We start from the raw sequence: 19,427 nt of genomic DNA on the forward strand, positions 1-19,427 counted from the left end.
CTATAAACTTTAAGCCATGTTTGGGGCTGTTGAAGGGCTTTTCTAGGGATGCTGTAGTTATTAAGACTTCGATAAGTCTAAATTCTGCACTTCAGGTTGCTGCTCATTATAGTGCAAAAGATCCAAAAGTAGATAATGTCCCTGTTTTAAGATTGCCAGCTTGCAACCATTCTTTCCCACTGTCCAAAGAAAGGAAACGGTTTTCCAAAGACTTTGTGAAAGAGATAAACTTAAATTACTGTAGCTACAAAAATTTATGAAGTTTTCACTGAAAAATGCTAAACCTGAGTAACAGCTTCTAAAGCTCCCATACGTTCTCTCACATTGAAATGGCACAAACTCAAAACAAAGAAGATTCTTCAGGAGGACTCTAAGAAGTTTCTTACCGTAGCAAAGAAAATACATCATAAGAATTGCGAACGCAGTTCTGATCCACCTGCAGAAGAGTATTCTTCTGAGCATGTGAATAACCCTGAAAGACATTAATCAACAAACTAATCAAAACTAAACAAAATAAAATCTGTGTACAAATTAATCATGTTTGTCTTTTTTAAAATATGACTTGTAAACAAACACTTGAGTAAATTTAAAAGTTTAGAGATTCCAAAAAGTTAAGTATAATTTCTATGTAACTGAAGTCTAACCTTTCAGGCAAATGAATTTAAAATAAATATCTTCTCTCAGTTTCCCACAGAACCAATGTTGCATTTTATAAACTGTGATGAACTTCTCAGGGAAGCTCCAGAAGTCTTTTAAAAATATTATGGGACTGAAGAAGAGTATTAACAATATTTCAACTAGGCCTAGCCATTGTATGTAAAGTTTTTATGGGGAAAAGGCATTCAAGTTCTAATCAGGAATATAAGAAACAAATATTTCCACTCAGTGGTACAAAGGAGTAAGAATGGTTACTAAAGAGAATATATAGCACAATTCCATAAGAACAGAACAGATATCTCTGTCACTTAAGAAAGGCAGAGTAAATGGTAGTAAAAAAAGACTCTGGACCCAGACCATCAGGATGCCAATTCAAGACCTTAATACATCAGCTCTGTAATATTAAGCAAGGCACCTAAGCTCTCTTAGTTTAACCTTGGTTTCTTCATCTGTAATGTGGAGATGACAATAGTATCTACCTCATAAATTTTTGTGAGAATTAAGAATTAATCTTTGTAAAATGAAAAGTATGTGATAAGAAATATATGTGTTTGTTATAATGCTACTATAAGCACTTTTTAAGTTATATCACTACAGACATTAAAAGGATATTAGAAGAATATTATGAACAACTGTATGTTAATAAATTTGACAGCTTAGATTAGACAGATTCTTTGAAAAAATACAAATTGCCAAATCTGACACATTATGAAACACCAATATCTGAATAGCCCTATATCTACATTTTTAGTCAATAAGTATTTAAAAACCTTCCCACAAGAGTCTACATCCAAATACACTGATGAATTCTGTCAAACATTTAAGACATAACACCAATTTTATACAAACTCCTTCAGAAAACAGAGAAGGGAACAATTCTCGACTGGTAAGACCAGCATTACTGATACCAAAACTTGACAAAGACATCACTCACTCACACACACACACACACACACACACACACACACACACACACACACAGAAAGAAAATTATAGACCAATATCTTTCATGAATAGAAACACAAAAATCCTTAGCAAAATATTAGCAAATTGAATTAGCAATACATCACAAGGATAAAATAATAACACATCACTATTTAACTGGATTTATTCTAAGAATGTCTGGTTGGTTTAGCATTTAAAAATCAACCAATTAGAAAAATACATGAAACAATCATTATAAATCTATCTTGATGGACACACAATTATAAAGATATAATCTATGATAACAATAACATAAAGGTGAAGGAACAGAGCTATATATAAGCAAAGTTTTTGTATATTATTAAAACTAAGCTGGTATTAATTCAAATTAAATCACTACAAATTAAGTATAATCCCCAAGGCAACCACTCGGAACATATATATAGTAAAAGATATATACTAAAAGAAATGAGAAAGAAATCAAAATGTAACATGAGAAAATCTTTAACACAAAAGAAGGTGATAATGGAGGAAACTAGGAACAGAAAAGATATAAGACAAAAGATACAAGAAAAAAATAGCAAAATGGCAGAAGCCCTTTTGTATTCATAATTACATTAAGTGCAAATGCATTAAACACTCCAATTAAAAGGCAGAGATTGGTAGAATGGATTTTTTAAAAGTGATTCACTATATGTTGTCTGTAAGAGACTCACTGCTGAAACAAAAACAAATACATTGAAAATAAAAAGATGAAAAAAGATATTCCATGTAAGCAGTAATCAAAAGAGTGCTGATATGGCTATGCTAAGATCAGACAAATAGACTTTAAGAAAAAATTCTCACAAGACAAAGAAGGACATCACATAATGAAAAAAGGGTCAAGAAGACATAATTATGAACATACATGAACCTAACAATGTATAACAAAATGTATGAAGCAAAAACAGACAAAATTGAAGGAGAAAATAGCTGGAGACATTAACTTCCCACTTTCAACAATGGATAGCACAATTAAATAAAACATAAACAAGGAAACAGAACACATGAACAACACTATAAACCAACTAGACCTAACAGATATATACAGAACATTCCACTTTACAACAGCAATATATACATTTTTCTCCAATGCACATGGAATATTCTCCAGGATAAACCATGTGCCCAGCAACAAAACAAGCCTCAATAACTGCTAAAAACTTAAATCATACAAAGTATCTTGGCTGACCACAGTGGAATAAAACTAGAAATCAAAAACAGACAGAAATTTGGAAAATTTACAAACAGGCAAATCACTAGGGCAAAAAACAAAACACAAGGTAAATTATAAAATGCTTTGAAGTGAATGAAAACGAAAACACACCCTATCAAAACTCTTGAGATGCCACTGCATAAAGTGATCAGAGGGAAATTTATAGCTGTAAATACCTACATTAAAAAAGAAGAATGAACTCAAATAAATAATCTATCCTTCCACCTTAAAGGAGTAGAAAAAGAAGAGAAAACTAAACCCAAAACAAGAAGAAGGAAGGAAATAATAATAAGAGCAGAGACCCATGAAAGAGAATATAAAATCAACAGAGAAAATCAATAAAATCAAAAGTTAGTTCTTTGAAGAGATCAAAAACATTGACAAATCTCAAGCTAGACTGATTAGGGGAAAAAAGAAAGAAGACTCAAATCAATAAAATCAGGAATAAAAGTGGGAACACTATTACCTACCTTACAGAAATAAATAGGATTATAAAAGAATACTATGAATAACTGTATTCCAACAAATCAGACAATCTAGGTGAAATGGAAAGTTCTAAGAATATACAAACTACCAAAAATGAGTCAAGAAGAAATAGAAAATCTAAACAGACCTATAACAGATAAAGAGGGTGAATCAGCAATCACAAAACTCCCAGGAAAAAAGTCCAGAACCAGATGATTTGACTGAATCCTACCAATCATTTAAAGAAAGAAATAACACCAATCCTCCTCAAAGTCTTCAAGGAAAAAAAAAAAAAATAGAAGAGAAGGAAACACTTCTTAACTCATTTTGACACCAGCACTACTACCCTGATACCAAAGTCAGATAAAAAATCACAAGAAAACAATAGTCCAATATCCTTTATAAATATAAATACAAAAATCCTTGACAAAATAGTAGTAAAACTAATCTAGCAGCATATTAAAAGGATTTTACCATATGATCTGGCAAGTATTTCTAGGCATATACTGAAATTGAAAGCTGGGATTTGAAAAGATATTTGTACACCCCTGTTCATGGTAGCAGTATTCACAATAGCAAAGGAGTGGAAACAACCCACAAGGTCCACAGACAAATGGATAAATAAAATGTGGTATATTCACACAATGGAATATTATTTAGTCTTAAAAAGGAGGGATATTCTAGCACAAGCTACAACACAGATGAACCTTGAGGATATCATGTTAAGTAAAGAAAGCCAAAGGACAAATACTATATTGATTTCACTTATACGAGGTATCTAGAATAGTCAAATTCATATAAACAGAAAGTAGAAGTGTGACTGCCAGGGCCTGGGGGGAGGGAAGAGTTAAAAATTATTACTTAATGGGTACAGCGTTTCAGTTTTACAAGGTGAAAAATTCTGCAAGATAAAATGGATGGTGGCACTGGTTGCACAATAATGAGAATGTATCTAATGCCATTGAACTGTATACTTAAAATGGTTAAGATGATTTTATGTCATGTGCAATTTACCATAATTAAAAATAATTGTTTTAAAAAAGATTATACACCATCAACAGGTGGGATTTATCCTGGATGTCTTAGTTCATATTCTGTTGCTTATAACAGAATATCTGAAACTAGGTAATTTATAAGGAAAAGAAATTTATTTCTTACAGTTCTGAAGGCTGGGAAGTCTGAGGTCCAGGGACCACATCTGGCTAGGGCCTTCTTGCTGACAGGGACTCTCTGTAGAGTCTCAATGCTGCATAGGGTATTACATGATGAGGGGGCTTAGTGTACTAGCCTAAGTCTCTCTTCCTCTTCTTATAAAACCAGCAGTCCACTCTCCCACGATAACACATTAATCCATTAATCCATGAATGGCCACACCCTTAAAGGCCCACCTTTTAAATACCATAGTCAGATTTCATATTTTCTTAATACTGTTACAATGAGGATTAAATTTAAACACGAGTTTTGGAGCAGACAAACATTCCAACCATAGCACAGGGTATACAAGGATGGTCCAATATAAAAAAAAATCAATCAGTGTAATACACTACAAAACACATGATCATCTCAACTGATGCAGAAAGGGCATCTGACAAAATCCAATACCCTTTCATGATAAAAACATTCAACAAACTAAGAATAAAAGGAAACTTCCTAGATCCGATAAAGGGCATCTACAAAAAACCCACAGCTAACATCATACTCAGCAGTAGAAAACTGAAAGTCTTCACCCTAAGATCAAGAACAAGACAAGGGTGACTGCTCTCACCACTTCTATTCAACATCGTATCGTAAGTCCTAGCCAAAACAATTAGGCATGAAAAATAAAGTATATCCAAATTGAACCAAAACAAAAGGAGTCACATCCTGGTTCGTGGATTTAAAAACTTAATATTGTCAAGATGGTGACAATACCCAAAGCAACGTACAGATTCAATGCCCTCTCTATAAAAATTCCAATACCTTTTTAAAGAAATAGAAAAACTGATTCTCAAATTCACATGGAATTATTAGGGGCTAACAAGGAGCCAAAATAATATTGAAAAAGAGAACAAAGTTGGAAGACACACTTCCCAATTTCAAAACTTACCACAAAACAATAATCAAAACAAGATAGTACTAGCATAAAGATAGACACACAGATCAGTGGAATAGAATTGAGGATCCAGAAATAAACCCATATATCTACAATCAATTGATTTGCAACAAAGATGCCAAGACTACTCAATGGGGAAATAATAGTCTTTTCAACAAATAGTCCTGAAACAACTGGATAGCCACATGCAAAAGAATGGAGTCAGACCTGTCCCTAACACCATATATAAATGAATCAAAGACTTAGTTGCAAAACTATATAGCTAAAAATAAAACTATTTGAAAAAAACATGGGGAAATCTACATAACCTTGGATTCACCAATGGGGTCTTAGATATAACACTCAAAGCAGGAACAAAAAAGAAATAATAAATTGGATGTCATTAAAACTGAAAACTTTTGTGCACCAAAGGACACTTTAAAGGAACGTGGGAAAACAATGCATAGAATGTGAGAAAATATTTGCAAATTGCATATCTGATAAAGTTCTAACACCCAAAAGATATAAAGCAATTCAACAACCAAAGACAAACAACACAATTTAAAAATAGGTAAAGACTTGAAGAAACATTTCTCCAAAAAAGATATATAAATAGCCAAATGAAAAGATGCCCAGCATCATTAGTCATGAGGGAAATGCAAATCAAAACCACATGAAATACTACTTCATACCCACTAGGATGGCTATAATAATAAAGACAATAATGATATACAATAAATAAGTGCTGGTGAGGATATGGAGAAATTAGAACCCTTGTACATTGTCGTTAGAAATGTAAAATGGTCAGCTGCTGTGAAAAACAGTTTGGCAATTCCTCAAAAAGTTAAACACAGAATTATAATATAACCCAGCAATTCCACTCCTCAGTACATACCCAAAAGAACTGAAAACAGGCACTCAAACAAATACTGGCACACAAATGTTCACAGCAGCACTATTCACAACAGTCAAAAAGTAGAAAAAAGAAAAATGTCCATCAACAGATGAGTGGATAAACAAAGTGTGGTATATACTTACCATGGAATATTACTCAGCCCTAAAAAGGAATGACGTATTGATACTTGTGTACCGGCCAAAGGAAAACTTCACCCCAAAGGTTCATTAATAAAAATCACTGACAAATTTAGATCAATAGGAAAAAACATAACAAATTTTATTATTTAAGGTGCTGGGAAAGGGACAAAGTATGGGGGGCATCACAATAATGTCCCAAATTCCAGTGGGAGTAACAAAGTTTATAAGCTATATCAGTGTTCGTGAGAGAGAAAAGGTGTGGGGAGGTAGAAGCCCCAGAACAATGGCCTGAGACCAGATTTTCTCTGAAGTTCTGGTGGGGAGGTATTGTAAGAGCTGAAAGAAGGAAGTCAGGAGTTAAAGTTAAGTAGAGATACCTAGTTCACAAATGAAAATACTTCAGGTAGTCTCACAGTTGCACTAAGAAACAATACATAGTATCCCAAGGAGGGACACCTCAGAAGAAGCCTGGCTATTTGCACATACAGATGTAAAATTTCTTTTCACAAAGAAACAAGGCTTCCAGCCAGTCTTGTTTTTCCAGTCTCTCTGAACTAGCCATCTTGAAATATGTCAGACAAAAACATTTTGGGGCCAAAATATTTTGCTTTCCCACACATGCTACATATGAATGCACCTCAAAAACATGCTAAGTTAAAGAAGCCAGACACAAAAGCTCACATATTCTATGGTTCCATTTATATTAAATATCCATAATTGGTAAATCCATAGAAATGAAAAGCAAATTGGTGTTTGCCAGAGGGTTGGAGGAGGGCAAAATGGAAAGTGACTGTTTAATGGGTACAGAGTTTGCTTTTGGGTTGATGAAGATGTTTTCCAACTTGATAGAGGTGGTGGTTGCACAGCACTGTGAATGCTGCCAAACATGTTTTCTGACTATTAAAAAATCATCCACGTCCACTAACATACAACTAAAAGCAACACATTGTAACAGAGAAAGAGCATTCAACTGAAAGCCAGGATGCTGGGTTTTAATTTAGTCTGCCTGTCACATAAGTGAGGAAAATCATTTAACTCCTCTAGGCCTCATTTCCTCAGCTATAAAATGAGATGAGATTACTACTAATAAAAATAATAAAAAATGACAGCAATACAAACAAGAGAGATGTTTATGAGCATTTACAGTGTGCCAGGCAGTGTTGTATCTCACATGTCAAAGTTAACTTTTAAATGTTAACATGTTAAATGTTAACATATTTAATACTCACAAGCCCTGTAACATAGGTACTATTATTATCCCCACTTTAAAGGTAAGGAAACTGAGACACAGAAAGGATTAAGTAGAAGAGCCATGCAGTCTGGCTCCACAGCCACGGTTTTAAGAACCATGCTACACTTGATGATCTCTAAGACCTTTTCCAATTCTAAAATTCTGGGTCCATGTACATTTAAGGCAACTTAAAGACATTATTAAGCCCTTCTGCTTCAGCCATCACTAAGCAATTAACATTCTTGAAATATGCTACAAGTCTTGTTTTGAATGACATGGAACTTCACCAGATGTGCAATCCCAACAGACCTCTGATGAAAGATTATAATGGAAAGAAATGGCTCATTCGTACCTGCTTATCTGTCAGAGATACTGCCAAGTGCCAAAGGGCCCCGAAGAGATTTACATGCCACTCAAAATTCTTTGGAAGCCAGGCCTAACAATTCTTTTTCAAGAAAGGGAATAGTCACCAGTCTGGGTGAGAGCCTATTAAACTGTTCAGGGAAACAGATAATTTCACACATCCAATGAGCAAGAGTAATTCCAGGCAAATCATGTGTATTTCTAGATCAGTGGTCAGCAAATTTTTTCTGTAAAGGGCCAGAAAGTAAATATTTTAGGCCGTGAGAGTCACTTATCATCTCTGTCACATATTTTTTTTTTCTTTCAAATTCTTTAAAAATGTAAAAACCATTCTTAGTTTACAAGCCATACAAAAACATGTACTAAAGTGTAGTTTGCTTACCCCTGTACTAGCTCATTGAATGAGCCACCTTCTAAAACATGTTACTGAATATTTTGAGAGTTTTTAGCTACTATACCAGTCAAAAGACTGTCCTTAACTTCATTAAAACTATGAAAGTTATATAGAAATAACACAGTTGATAGGATAACCAATTACGAAGCAAATACCATCATACATATCCTTATTCATTTCAGTGTTTACTGAATACCTAATACATAGAGGGTGTCAGCCAATTGCTACTAATCATCTTCATAAAGAGCACACAACATGGTTAAGGTTTCAAGTGAAGTAAATGATGTAAAAGTGCCATAAGAAAGGTTAAAATAAAATTTTAAAATAGTTACAGGAGTTCCAACATGATAAAGATTCCATCTAGCAGAAGCAGGAACATCAAAGGCTGCAGGGGTGGCAGTATTTGGGATGCATTAAGTAGCACTGAAAAGCTGAATGGCAGTGAAGAAAAGTCCCACACAGACTGAACACCTTTAGCCAAAGCATGACAGTGGGAAAACAGAAGCTACATTCAGAGAAAATTAAATAGTGGTCCTATTTGCTCAGCTTCAGCAGTGTGAAAATTATTTGGAACCCTGGAGATGGAAGCCATAGGAGATACAGCTGAATAAGTAGGTTGGGAGGGCCACAGCACAGAAAGCCTTGAATACCACGCTAACAAAGTAAAAACAACCTATGGGCAATAAGGACTTAATGAAAATTTCTGACAGTGTAGGGTATGGTCAGATCTGAATCTAAAGAGAGCTCCTCTGGTATTGACAAATATGATGAATTACTGGAGGCAGAATATCCAAATACTGGTGAGGAGGCTATTATAAAAATCTACACATACTAGATGTAACAAGAGCTCAAACTACATCAACAGCAATGGTAATGAAAGAGAAGAAATAAAGATAAAAGCAGAAATAGAACCAAAAGTACTATACAACTGACTGAATTTGGGCTAATAGAGAGAAGAAAATCAGGTCAGAGATTTGGACATATGCAGCAGACAGTGAGATTTATTCTATACAACCTATAAGCCAAGGAATAAAAAATCAAAGTATGGATTAATGGGTACAAAACTATGCTGTCTACCCTAAGTGAATCATTGTGTAGTATATGCATGTATTGAAACAATATACTGTACTCCACAAATATGTACAAATAAGTGTTAAAATATTGTGAAGAAAAAAAAGAAAAAAAAAAGAATAATTTGGAGAAGGTAACATTAAATTCATTGTTTGGATGGAAAATTAATTTGCTCTAGGCCTTAGTTATATCCTGTGTTAGTTTTGTTTGTTTGTTTGTTTTGGTTTGGTTTTGGTTTTTTTGTTTTTTTCCTGACCGGTAAGGGGGTCGTAACCCTCGGCACGGTGTGGTCTGCACCACACTCAGCCAGTGAGTGCACCGGCCATCCCTATATAGGATCTGAACCCACGGCCTCAGCGCTACCAGTGCCGCACTCTCCCGAGTGAGCCACGGGGCCGGCCCCTGTGTTAGTTTTTTTTACTTTATTGACAAGGTAAGCTCTCATATTGGATGCTTCCCTTGATTATTTTGTGTACTCTGCATCATGGCTTTGCAAAATATAAGACCTTTTAATTAAAAACAATTAAAGTATGCTTTAGCAATATTAATCAAGTGGTGTTGACTAAGACAGTGTGGATACAAAGAGACTAGACTCCATACAACCACCAGGAAACTACTGTAGTCATCTAGCCCTTTGGGGATGCCAGTCTGAGCTTGGATTATAGCAATGGAGATCGAAAAGTAGCCATGGATACCAGAGTTATTCCAAAGAAGTACTCAAAAGAGTCTAGTGGCTGACTGAATAGAGCAGATAAAAGAAAGAAATCAATCAAAACTGACTACAAGATTTGAGGCCTGGATAAATGGAAAAATAGTTAATAAAGATGTGGAAAATTGGAAGGGAAAGCAAATCTGGAGAGAAAAATGAAGAGTTCCATTTAAAGTACAATACTTTGGAAATGACAAGCGTCTATGTAGAAATGGTCAGACACCACTGAGACATAGAGAACTAGAATTTTGAGTAACACTATACTACTGATGACAACCAAGTAATATATTCCAACAGAACTTCTAATGATCTGTGGCTACAGAAACTTCCTCATTCAACAAATATTGAGTTATTACTATATGCCAGGCACAGTGCTAAGCACTAGGGAAAAATTAGTGATGAAGACAGATACTGTCCCTACCCTCACACAGCTTACAGTCTAGCAGGAAAGATGAGCAAGTGGGCAATCAGAATATAATAGGATAAGGGTCAGTGGTGAGGGAAATATAATGTGAGGTGCTATGGAAGTATGTAAGAGAGGTATCCAAACTGGACTTAAGAGGTATGTCACAGAAAATCTTCCTACGGAAATGTGGTATAAGCTAAAATTCACATGAACAAATTTTAGCATAAGAAAGTACTAAGTGTGCGGTGTTTAGAAATAAGGAACAGCAAGACCATGTAAGCCACTAATTACGGAAGGCAAACTCTACTGACATGATTTGAATAAAGGAGGAACATAACATTTTAGAAAGATAATTGGCTACAATGTCAAGAACCAGGAAAGAAGTAGGTATTTAGCAGACATCAATCACTAATGATTCTGAGAGGAAGGTGTTCAGGACTTTGTTCTGACTTGAGAAAGTAAGTGGATAGTAGTTCCATTCATTCCACTAAGGAACACAAGGAAGTTTTGTGAGAGGGAAAGGGAAATTAAGCTCAATTTCAGCCATGTACGGTACGTGTCTCTAAAACATCCAAGCAATTAGACACAAGTTTAGATATGGAAATCTAGATTGGAGATGTAGATTTGGGAGGGATCTGAATAATCCAGACACAATGTGCTGATGAGAAAAAAAGGCCCAAGCAGAAGCCTGAGGACAACAGCTTAAGGGTTCCTTAACTGAAAGCTTTTGCCAGCAGGACCCAATAGTGTTCTATATGTTATTAAAAACCATAAGTGAGCTTTGCAAATAGTTCTTCTTCTACTTACTTAGGTAAAATAAGAAATCATAATAAGCAAGAAAAAAAATAATGGCTCATCCTACTACTTGAGCACATTTTCAGATGCAATGAGAAGACTTTTTTTAATACAGTATTTATTTTTATGACTACTACTAAAATAGCTACCTGATGAGTCAACAGACAACCTGTGTTCCTATGTGTGTATGTCCATTTGGACATTAATACACTTTTAAGTGTCAGCCAAGTTTAAATTGAGTAATTGTGCAAGTATCTCTGGCTCTGAGATCTGATGAAGCCCAGAGGCTGAGTTAAGGAGGGAAGGTGAGACCTCTTTTTAGACACTAAACCTGAGCTGAATATGTATATACCCTAGATTTGGCCCAAGATTTGAGACAACAGAGGATGTTGTTCCTCTCCCTTAAAACAGAGAGAAGAACTGAGAAATAAGAATAGTGTTATTAAGCAAAGGTTTATGGATCCTAAAACTAAAATTAATTTTAAATTCAAATCAACAGAGATGAAGAGATTCTTGTTCACACTTCAATATTTTAAACAACCCTCAGAAAATATTCAAGATCACAGTCACACACTCCAAGTATGAAGTGTACTAAGTGTCTTCAATGCTACTCCATGACTGAAAGTGACTCTGCTGAAGTAGCCATCTCTTATGTGAAAAGTCTATTTTAGAGTAGAGACAGGAACAATATGACCCGAGTAGATTTCATTCATTCATGTAAAAATATTCTCTAAGCCAAGTCTTCACTAAATCCTGACACTATAAAAGTGAGTAAAGCATAACCTCAGCCCTTTGAAAGTAATATATCTCCTAATAGGAAGAAAGGATTTACACATAAATTATCATAACTGTGAGAGAAGACAGAAGTGAGAGAAGGGAGAGAAAGCAACAGTGATAGCATGTGTAAGGAAAGCAGAAAAAGTTTAGTCAGGCTCACTTGCCTCAGATCTGTTACAAATAGGCAAGATTCAGTACATTCACTAGAAACAAGTTATAAAAGTAGTGTAACTGTGCATGTGTGCCCATTCAGCATGATTGTTGTAATTATGTAATGCTTGGCTTGTAGCCACTATTGTGTACTAAGAGTACAAAGGTAACTGCTCTGAACCACTGGTTGGCAGAGCACTGAGGGATGGCAGAGCACGGAGGGATGGCAGAGCACGGAGGGTCGGCAGAGTAGGGGCAGAACTCATATCTGAGGATAAAGCATGTCTGTGAAGCTCACATCTGAAGAATAAAGTATGTCTACTTGCATAAAGCTGCAAGAATCTTCTTTCAATTACCTGACTCACGGCCTACACAGGAAGGGTTAGAAGGATCTGAGATCCAGCCCAACAGCATGTTGAGTAGCATTAGTGAAGAGATAAAAGAAAGAGAGAGAAAGGATTCCCAGCTTTGAGCAAGAACAGTTTAAACTGAAATTGACTTAGAGGGGAAAAAAAGGTCAAAAATGCCCTCATTACAAATCTAACAGAATATTCTAGAAGAAAAAAAGCCAAAAAATATCTAAGAGAATAGTAAAATCAAGTTTTCAAAATTTTAAACTCTCTGAATCCCCTAGTGAGAACAAGTCTAAAGCTCTGTTTCTGTTTACTTCTCAAGAATCTAAAACATCCATATGAAGAACCATGCTTGCCTTTGAATTTTCCAGAATTAAAATTCTTAAAAGCTCAAAAATTACGCTAAGAAGACAAGATCCTCCAAATTCATAACAGGAAATGTGGTATTTTCCCAGATTATTCTCTGGTTTCAAAGAAGAGAGAGAATGGGGACCACACTCCAACAGCAGGATTTATAAATATGAATTACAGGATAAAATAATTTTCCAAACATCTGTCAAAAGATAATTTGATCCAAGAGAAAAGGGGGGAGGAAAAAAAAAAAAAAAGACTCGGAGGGAAGCCAAATAAAGTGACTAATGTATGGAACTTCTATGGACTTCAGTGGGTTGATGGTCTCCTGGGTGCTGTATGCCCACCCTACTTGCTCATGTACTCTTTCATTTGATTCTCACAATGCACAGCTAGTAGATATCTCTGCTTAAAGGTAAAGATAGAGACGTGGTACTTTGACATACTATATGAAGTAGGAAGAAATGTAGAGCACCATGCAGCATCATGGTTAAGAGAACAAGCCTGCAAATGAGGCACACCTCAGTTCAAATCACAGATCTGCTACTTGCTAGCTACATAATTTTGGACAGTGTTTTAATGTTTTCTTCTAGGGTATTTCACTCATAAAATGAGGATAATAACTACCTCATGGGGTCGTTGCAAGATTAAATAAAAACACATAAAGTATCTGGTATAGTGTCTGAAACATAGTAGGCACTCAGTAAATGAAAAGTACCAATGGTAGTTCTTAAAAGTTCTGCACCTCTTTTGGAATTAAGCCTTTACAGCAGAGCTTTATATTCTCTGTGACTATATTCTTAGAAAACTACCTTGCATAAAAATGTTCAATCCCAATTGAGTAATAAAAAGTAAGATAAAAACAAACAAAACAAAACAAAACAAAACAAAAATGGGGAGGTGGGGAGTTTTGTACCCCCCTGGCATAATACTATTACTAGGAGATCACACCAGCTCAAGTAATTCAAAGTAGAATCAAAGTTTTACCCTGGATTTAAACTGGGCTCAGATACCTAGATGTTTTATAATAAAGCAGGAAGCTATTATAAACAGCCCCTGAGGATTTGTCCAGTCTTTCTTCTATTTTGTAATGGGGCAATGGGGGAGGGGGAGAAGCTGAATAAAATATGTATAGGAATGAGCTATTTTTATGACTTTCCAACTTTTCCTTGAGGATACTGAAAGACCTGGACAGAAATTATACCATATCTAGCTGTCTGTTGTTAAAATATAGGCTCTACGGGCCGGCCCGTGGCTCACTCGGGAGAGTGTGGTGCTGATAACACCAAGGCCACGGGTTCAGATCCTGTATAGGGATGGCCAGTTAGCTCACTGGGTGAGCGTGGTGCTGACAACACCAAGTCAAGAGTTAAGATCCCCTTACCGGTCGTCTTTAAAAAAAAAAAAATATATATATATATATATATAGAGAGAGAGAGAGAGAGAGAGAGCGAGAGAGAGAGAGAGAAGCTCTACTTGGGACACTTAATCCCTGCCTCTGAATGTTCTGCTTGTGTGCTATATGGGACGTGCTTTGGAAACAAGTTAGTATCCATTAATATGAATGACTAGCAAAAGGAATTTCTTCTTAATTACTCAGTTCTCCAAGGTTAATTAAATAAGAATCTCTTAACTTTTCTGGGTTTCAGCATCTTTATCCTGAAAATGAAAATGCTAACACTTGCCTACTTGAGTTGCTGTAAATTAAAGAAATTATAACAGCATTTAAGCTCAGTTAATAAAATTAAATGATGGAAGAAATCTCAAAAAGAAATTAAATGATGAAAATCATCTAGCCCTTACCTTTTCACAGATAACATGGTATAATAAAGAAAAATGTATATCTAGAGAGAGAGATGTGTTGTTATCCCAGTTCTGCCTCTAACTCATCCTGATACCTTGGCCATTCATTTCTTCCACAAGTACTTACTATATTAGATGCCTGCTACTGAGGCTGCTATCAGACATACAAAGTTAAGATACAGTCTGTGAACTCTAGAAAGAGACACAGATATACCATGAAAAAATTATGATGATCTGATACATCTACTAACAGAGGTATGTCCAAAGGGTTCAGGAGCAAAGAGCAGGGAGCAATTCACTGTATAGAAATGACTACGCCACAGAATTAAAGTAAATCACTTCACCTCTCTATGAATCAATTTCCTTATAAAGCAAATAATGATAATAATAGTTGTCCTACCTTCCTACAAGGTTGTTGTAGGGATGGACTGAAATTATATATAGGTAAATCCTTAAAGATTAAAGAACTATGAGACTAAGTATGCAATGATTTTGCACAGCTACGTCTAAAGTTATCATCTATACCATGAAACTAACTTGTCAAGTTCAATAGGTCATAAGGCTCCTTGATCCTCAGTTTCTCCATCTATGACATAAAGGTTTTAGGTTAGATAACTCTAATATTCCCTGCAGTGTTAACCAGGTGATAAGGATTTTCTTAGTTTTGAGATGAGGAACTTAAAACAAGAGAGGTTAAGTAATTTGCTCAAGGAACACAGTGTGTACCAAAACAAATCTGGGATTAGAATACAGTTTTTCTACTTTTCAAAAGTACCATGCTTTGAAAAATATAAAATAAGGAATTTTCACTTGTACTGGCTCTCAAAGCAGATCCTACAACTTGCTATTGTCCCTAAATCTTCAATCTCAGCTTGACTACGTACTTGAGATAATCAAGTTATGTGGTTGTGTTGGTGAAATTCATCACCAAATTGCGATTTCAATCTCCTAAGAGTTTCTTTTATTCTAAAATATTTGATCCTTTTGACTTGTATTCCATTCCTGCTCTAATTTTTTTCCCATTAAAATGAAAAAGTGTTGCCATCTACTGGACTCTAAAGATATTGCTGTTACAGTTTTTAGTTTGAGAAAAGAATTCTTAATAGTCTAATGTTAAGCAATAGCATTTCAGACAACCAAGAATTACAAAACAACATAATCATTAAGAGCAAATAATGTATAGGCTTCAGAATTTTACAGGTAAAACACCATAAGAGCACAGGTTTTACAGGCAGGCAACCTGAAATCTCAGCTCATGCTACTTTCTAGATTTATGATCCTATGAAGTTCATCCCTTACAACCTGTTTCATTATCTATAAAATAGAGAGGACAAAACTCACCACACTGGTTGTGGCTAGTATTAAATGGGAAAAAAAAGCATGAATCACCTGGCATAGTAACATAAATAGTAGATACTTGGTAAATGTGGATTTTCTTCCCTCTCCTTTCCATAATCACCTTTAGATATAGATACTGCCTATAAAACAACTTGACTCGTGGCTTCTTAAATTTATTGAAAGTTATAAAAGACATCTGAAACATTTAATAAAACTGTACTGTATTTAATAAAAACTCACTATTTTTTCTTAAGCTTCAAAGAATTATGTAGAGAAAGAGAAAATAGCTAGTTTGGGTTTTCCTTTAGGAAAATTAATATAATCTGGATTTAGAAGAGATGAATTGGGGTGGTTATATGCCATACAAAATGAGTCTTCACTTTAAAAAACATTCACCCTAAGCCACACTAAACAACAAACTTACAATGTTACATAAAAGTTTGACACTTTTAAGTTTGATACACCATTCTATTTACAAAGAGCTTTTCAGTATTATATCTACCCTGTACGCCTGCAAGGCACACCTGCTCTAAACAAAACTCATAACATTAGGAGAATCCTCTTACCTTATGTTCAAATGGAGCACCATAGTAGCCATCATTCAGCCCAAAAATTATTTCATTTTGATTGCGGGCATGAATCTACAAGAGAAGGAAAACACACTATTAGTTCTTCTTGTTCAAATCACATTTTAATATGACAGTTATAACAGGGCCTACTTCAAAGCTAAGAAATAGGCTGGCTACATCTAAACAAACTAGCAGAAAAGACACTTATCAAAAGACCAGGTGACCAATTGAGCATTTCCTGCTTTAGACAAAAGTTTCACAAAACCATCACATGAAGTTACCATTATTCAAACATACTTTCCACAAACACTTCTTCTTGAGGTTGTTATGGAACACTTACTCCTGAAGGACAGGGGATTCAGAGGCATGCTATCTACATTCTTTGATCTCAGAGAAAACACAATACAGCAAGTCTCTAAGAGTGCTCTAAAAAATATGAAGCCCTAGAAAAGACACAGACTAATATTACTTTATATTTTCAGGAAGAAAGTTTAAAAGTAATAGTATCCAATCCCTAAAGTCTTTAATGTCTACTTAATTACTGCCTGCACACCATTCTCTTTCAGATGCAACAGATTTGAGCTTCAGTTAGTGCCACCCTAAATTAAACTTCACCTAAAAGGTGGGAGTAATAAAACTTTGAAAACGGAAGAACTGAGATCTAAAATAACTCGAAACAGTATAAAGTGCCCAACTGTGAAATGCAAAAACAGATTTAGTTACTTCATCAGACAGAGTTGTGGCTTTAAAAAACCAAAAACAAATTGTTCTTCTACTGAAAAGGATTAAAGTGAAAGTTCAAGGGGGCAAAAGACAAGAAAGATAACCAGAACAAAATATTTGATCTTTTCTTTCTCTAGCTAGAGAAGGAACAGCCAAAGCCAGCAACAAAATATTCCTGTGAACATTTACCTGAATTCCATATCTCCTACCTCTATTACTAAAGCAAAATTCATCACACACTCCCTATTTACCGACATCATTTACTGAATTGAATACAACAATATCAAAAGATGAGTCTGCAATCATAAATTTATAATGAAAACTATAAATCAATCTCAAGACGTTTTCCATCTTATAAGAGAAAAGAGAAAGCAATATGAAATCAGTTTGAAGATTAGAAGGGACTTGAAAAATTATATTCACCTAAATGTTAGCAATGGTTGTAGCTGGGCAGAAAAATTAGGTAAATTTTTTATTCTCTTTTCTGTGCTTCTCAAAATTTTCCAAATTGTCCACCAAAAATATGTATTACTTTTAAAATCAGAAGAAAATAAATATATATACCATTAAAGAAGGGGGGGGAGGTATGGGCAGGAATAAATCTAGCATGAAGAAAAAGTTTTCAAAGTATAAGCTTCATGAAGATAAGCATTAGTTTGATGAAAAATAAGAGACAACATAATTCTTGTACTTGAAAAGACATGGGCTAAAACTCAAGTGACCTGGATTCTAAATACAAGTGTAATTGTTTCATAAGGAGCTCTTCAGAGGAGGAAACTCTGACTAGTTTATCTTTATAGCCCTGGTGCCCAGCCCTCCTCCCAGCATACAGCAGTTAATCAATGTTAACAGTGCATGCTTTAATTCTCTCATCAGCCCAAAGTAGAAGACACTTCCTGCTCTGTCTTACAGGATTGACATAAAGGTGGAATGAGATAATTGGATGTGAAAGCATTTTTGGAAGTTACACATGAAAAATATTGAAAAACAATCTAATAATGTGTTAGAAATCAGTTAACCATAAAGCTCAGAAAGATCCTTCCATTCCTGACTAATAAAGAAAGGGAAAACATGCTTAACAAAACAGGGTGCATCACATTCCACACTAGGTACATTTCAGAACTGCTATGTACAATTCAGAAGTTATGCTATAAGAAGAGTGATATGGGGCCGGCCCATGGCTCACTCGGGAGAGTACGGTGCTGATAACACCAAGGCCCCGGGTTCGGATCCCATATACGGATGGCTGGTTCGCTCACTGGCTGCGCATGGTGCTCACAACACCAAGTCAAGGGTTAAGATCCCCTTACCGGTCATCTTTAAAAAAAAAAAAAAAAAAGAAGAGTGATATGTACTATCCTTTCTTCATTATAGATTACTGACCCAACAATAACTGGTAGAATACTAACTTGGAAACCACAAAATATAGAACTCTATTAATCTAACCATAACCTTGTATTTTTATATCTTTATGAAAAACAGCATACTTTTTTAAGACAGCCAATTAGAATCAGTGAAATGAATAATAAATATAGTCTGAACCACTGAACTAGTAAGAGCCTAAATACACCAATCACTGTGTGACCTTCAGCAAATCCCTTAATCTCTCTGAGCTTCTGTTTTCTCACTTAAATACTGAGGAAAATAACAATACTAGCTCACATGATCTTCAAAAGGCCCCAGGCCATTGTGTGCATGTAAAAAGATACCCAAACACTGAAGGGGTATAAAATTACTGTTGTTATTAATACAAAGTTCTAACCATTTAAACCAAGCACAAGAACTTCTGTCATTACACATAAATTAGGATGCTACATGGCCCATATAAGCAGTATCAACGAATTCTCCAAATTCCCACCTTGAACAGAGCTATTTCCAAACTCCCCTGCCTTTTTCATCAAAATCCAAGTCAGGCTCAGCATAGTTCATTACCTTTGGGAAAAACATTCTGATTAACTCTGAAAGCTATTCAGTAAGCTTGGGTTGC

The 19,427-nt window shown here is 35.1% G+C and overlaps 1 protein-coding gene across 2 annotated transcripts in view; it reads right to left on the reverse strand.

Moving 5' to 3' along the window:
* Positions 1-19,427, reverse strand: part of UVRAG (UV radiation resistance associated) — a 303,565-nt gene that overhangs the window by 226,521 nt on the left and 57,617 nt on the right. For both annotated transcript variants that reach the window (XM_063093326.1, XM_063093327.1), the window contains exons 5-6: positions 16,715-16,789; positions 387-472 (exon numbers count right to left, since the gene is read on the reverse strand). In XM_063093326.1, the coding sequence (XP_062949396.1) occupies positions 387-472; positions 16,715-16,789 (161 nt within the window). The remainder of the gene's footprint in view (positions 1-386; positions 473-16,714; positions 16,790-19,427) is intronic.

Source organism: Cynocephalus volans, chromosome 4 (genome assembly GCF_027409185.1).
Source record: "Cynocephalus volans isolate mCynVol1 chromosome 4, mCynVol1.pri, whole genome shotgun sequence".
NCBI lineage: Eukaryota > Metazoa > Chordata > Mammalia > Dermoptera > Cynocephalidae > Cynocephalus > Cynocephalus volans.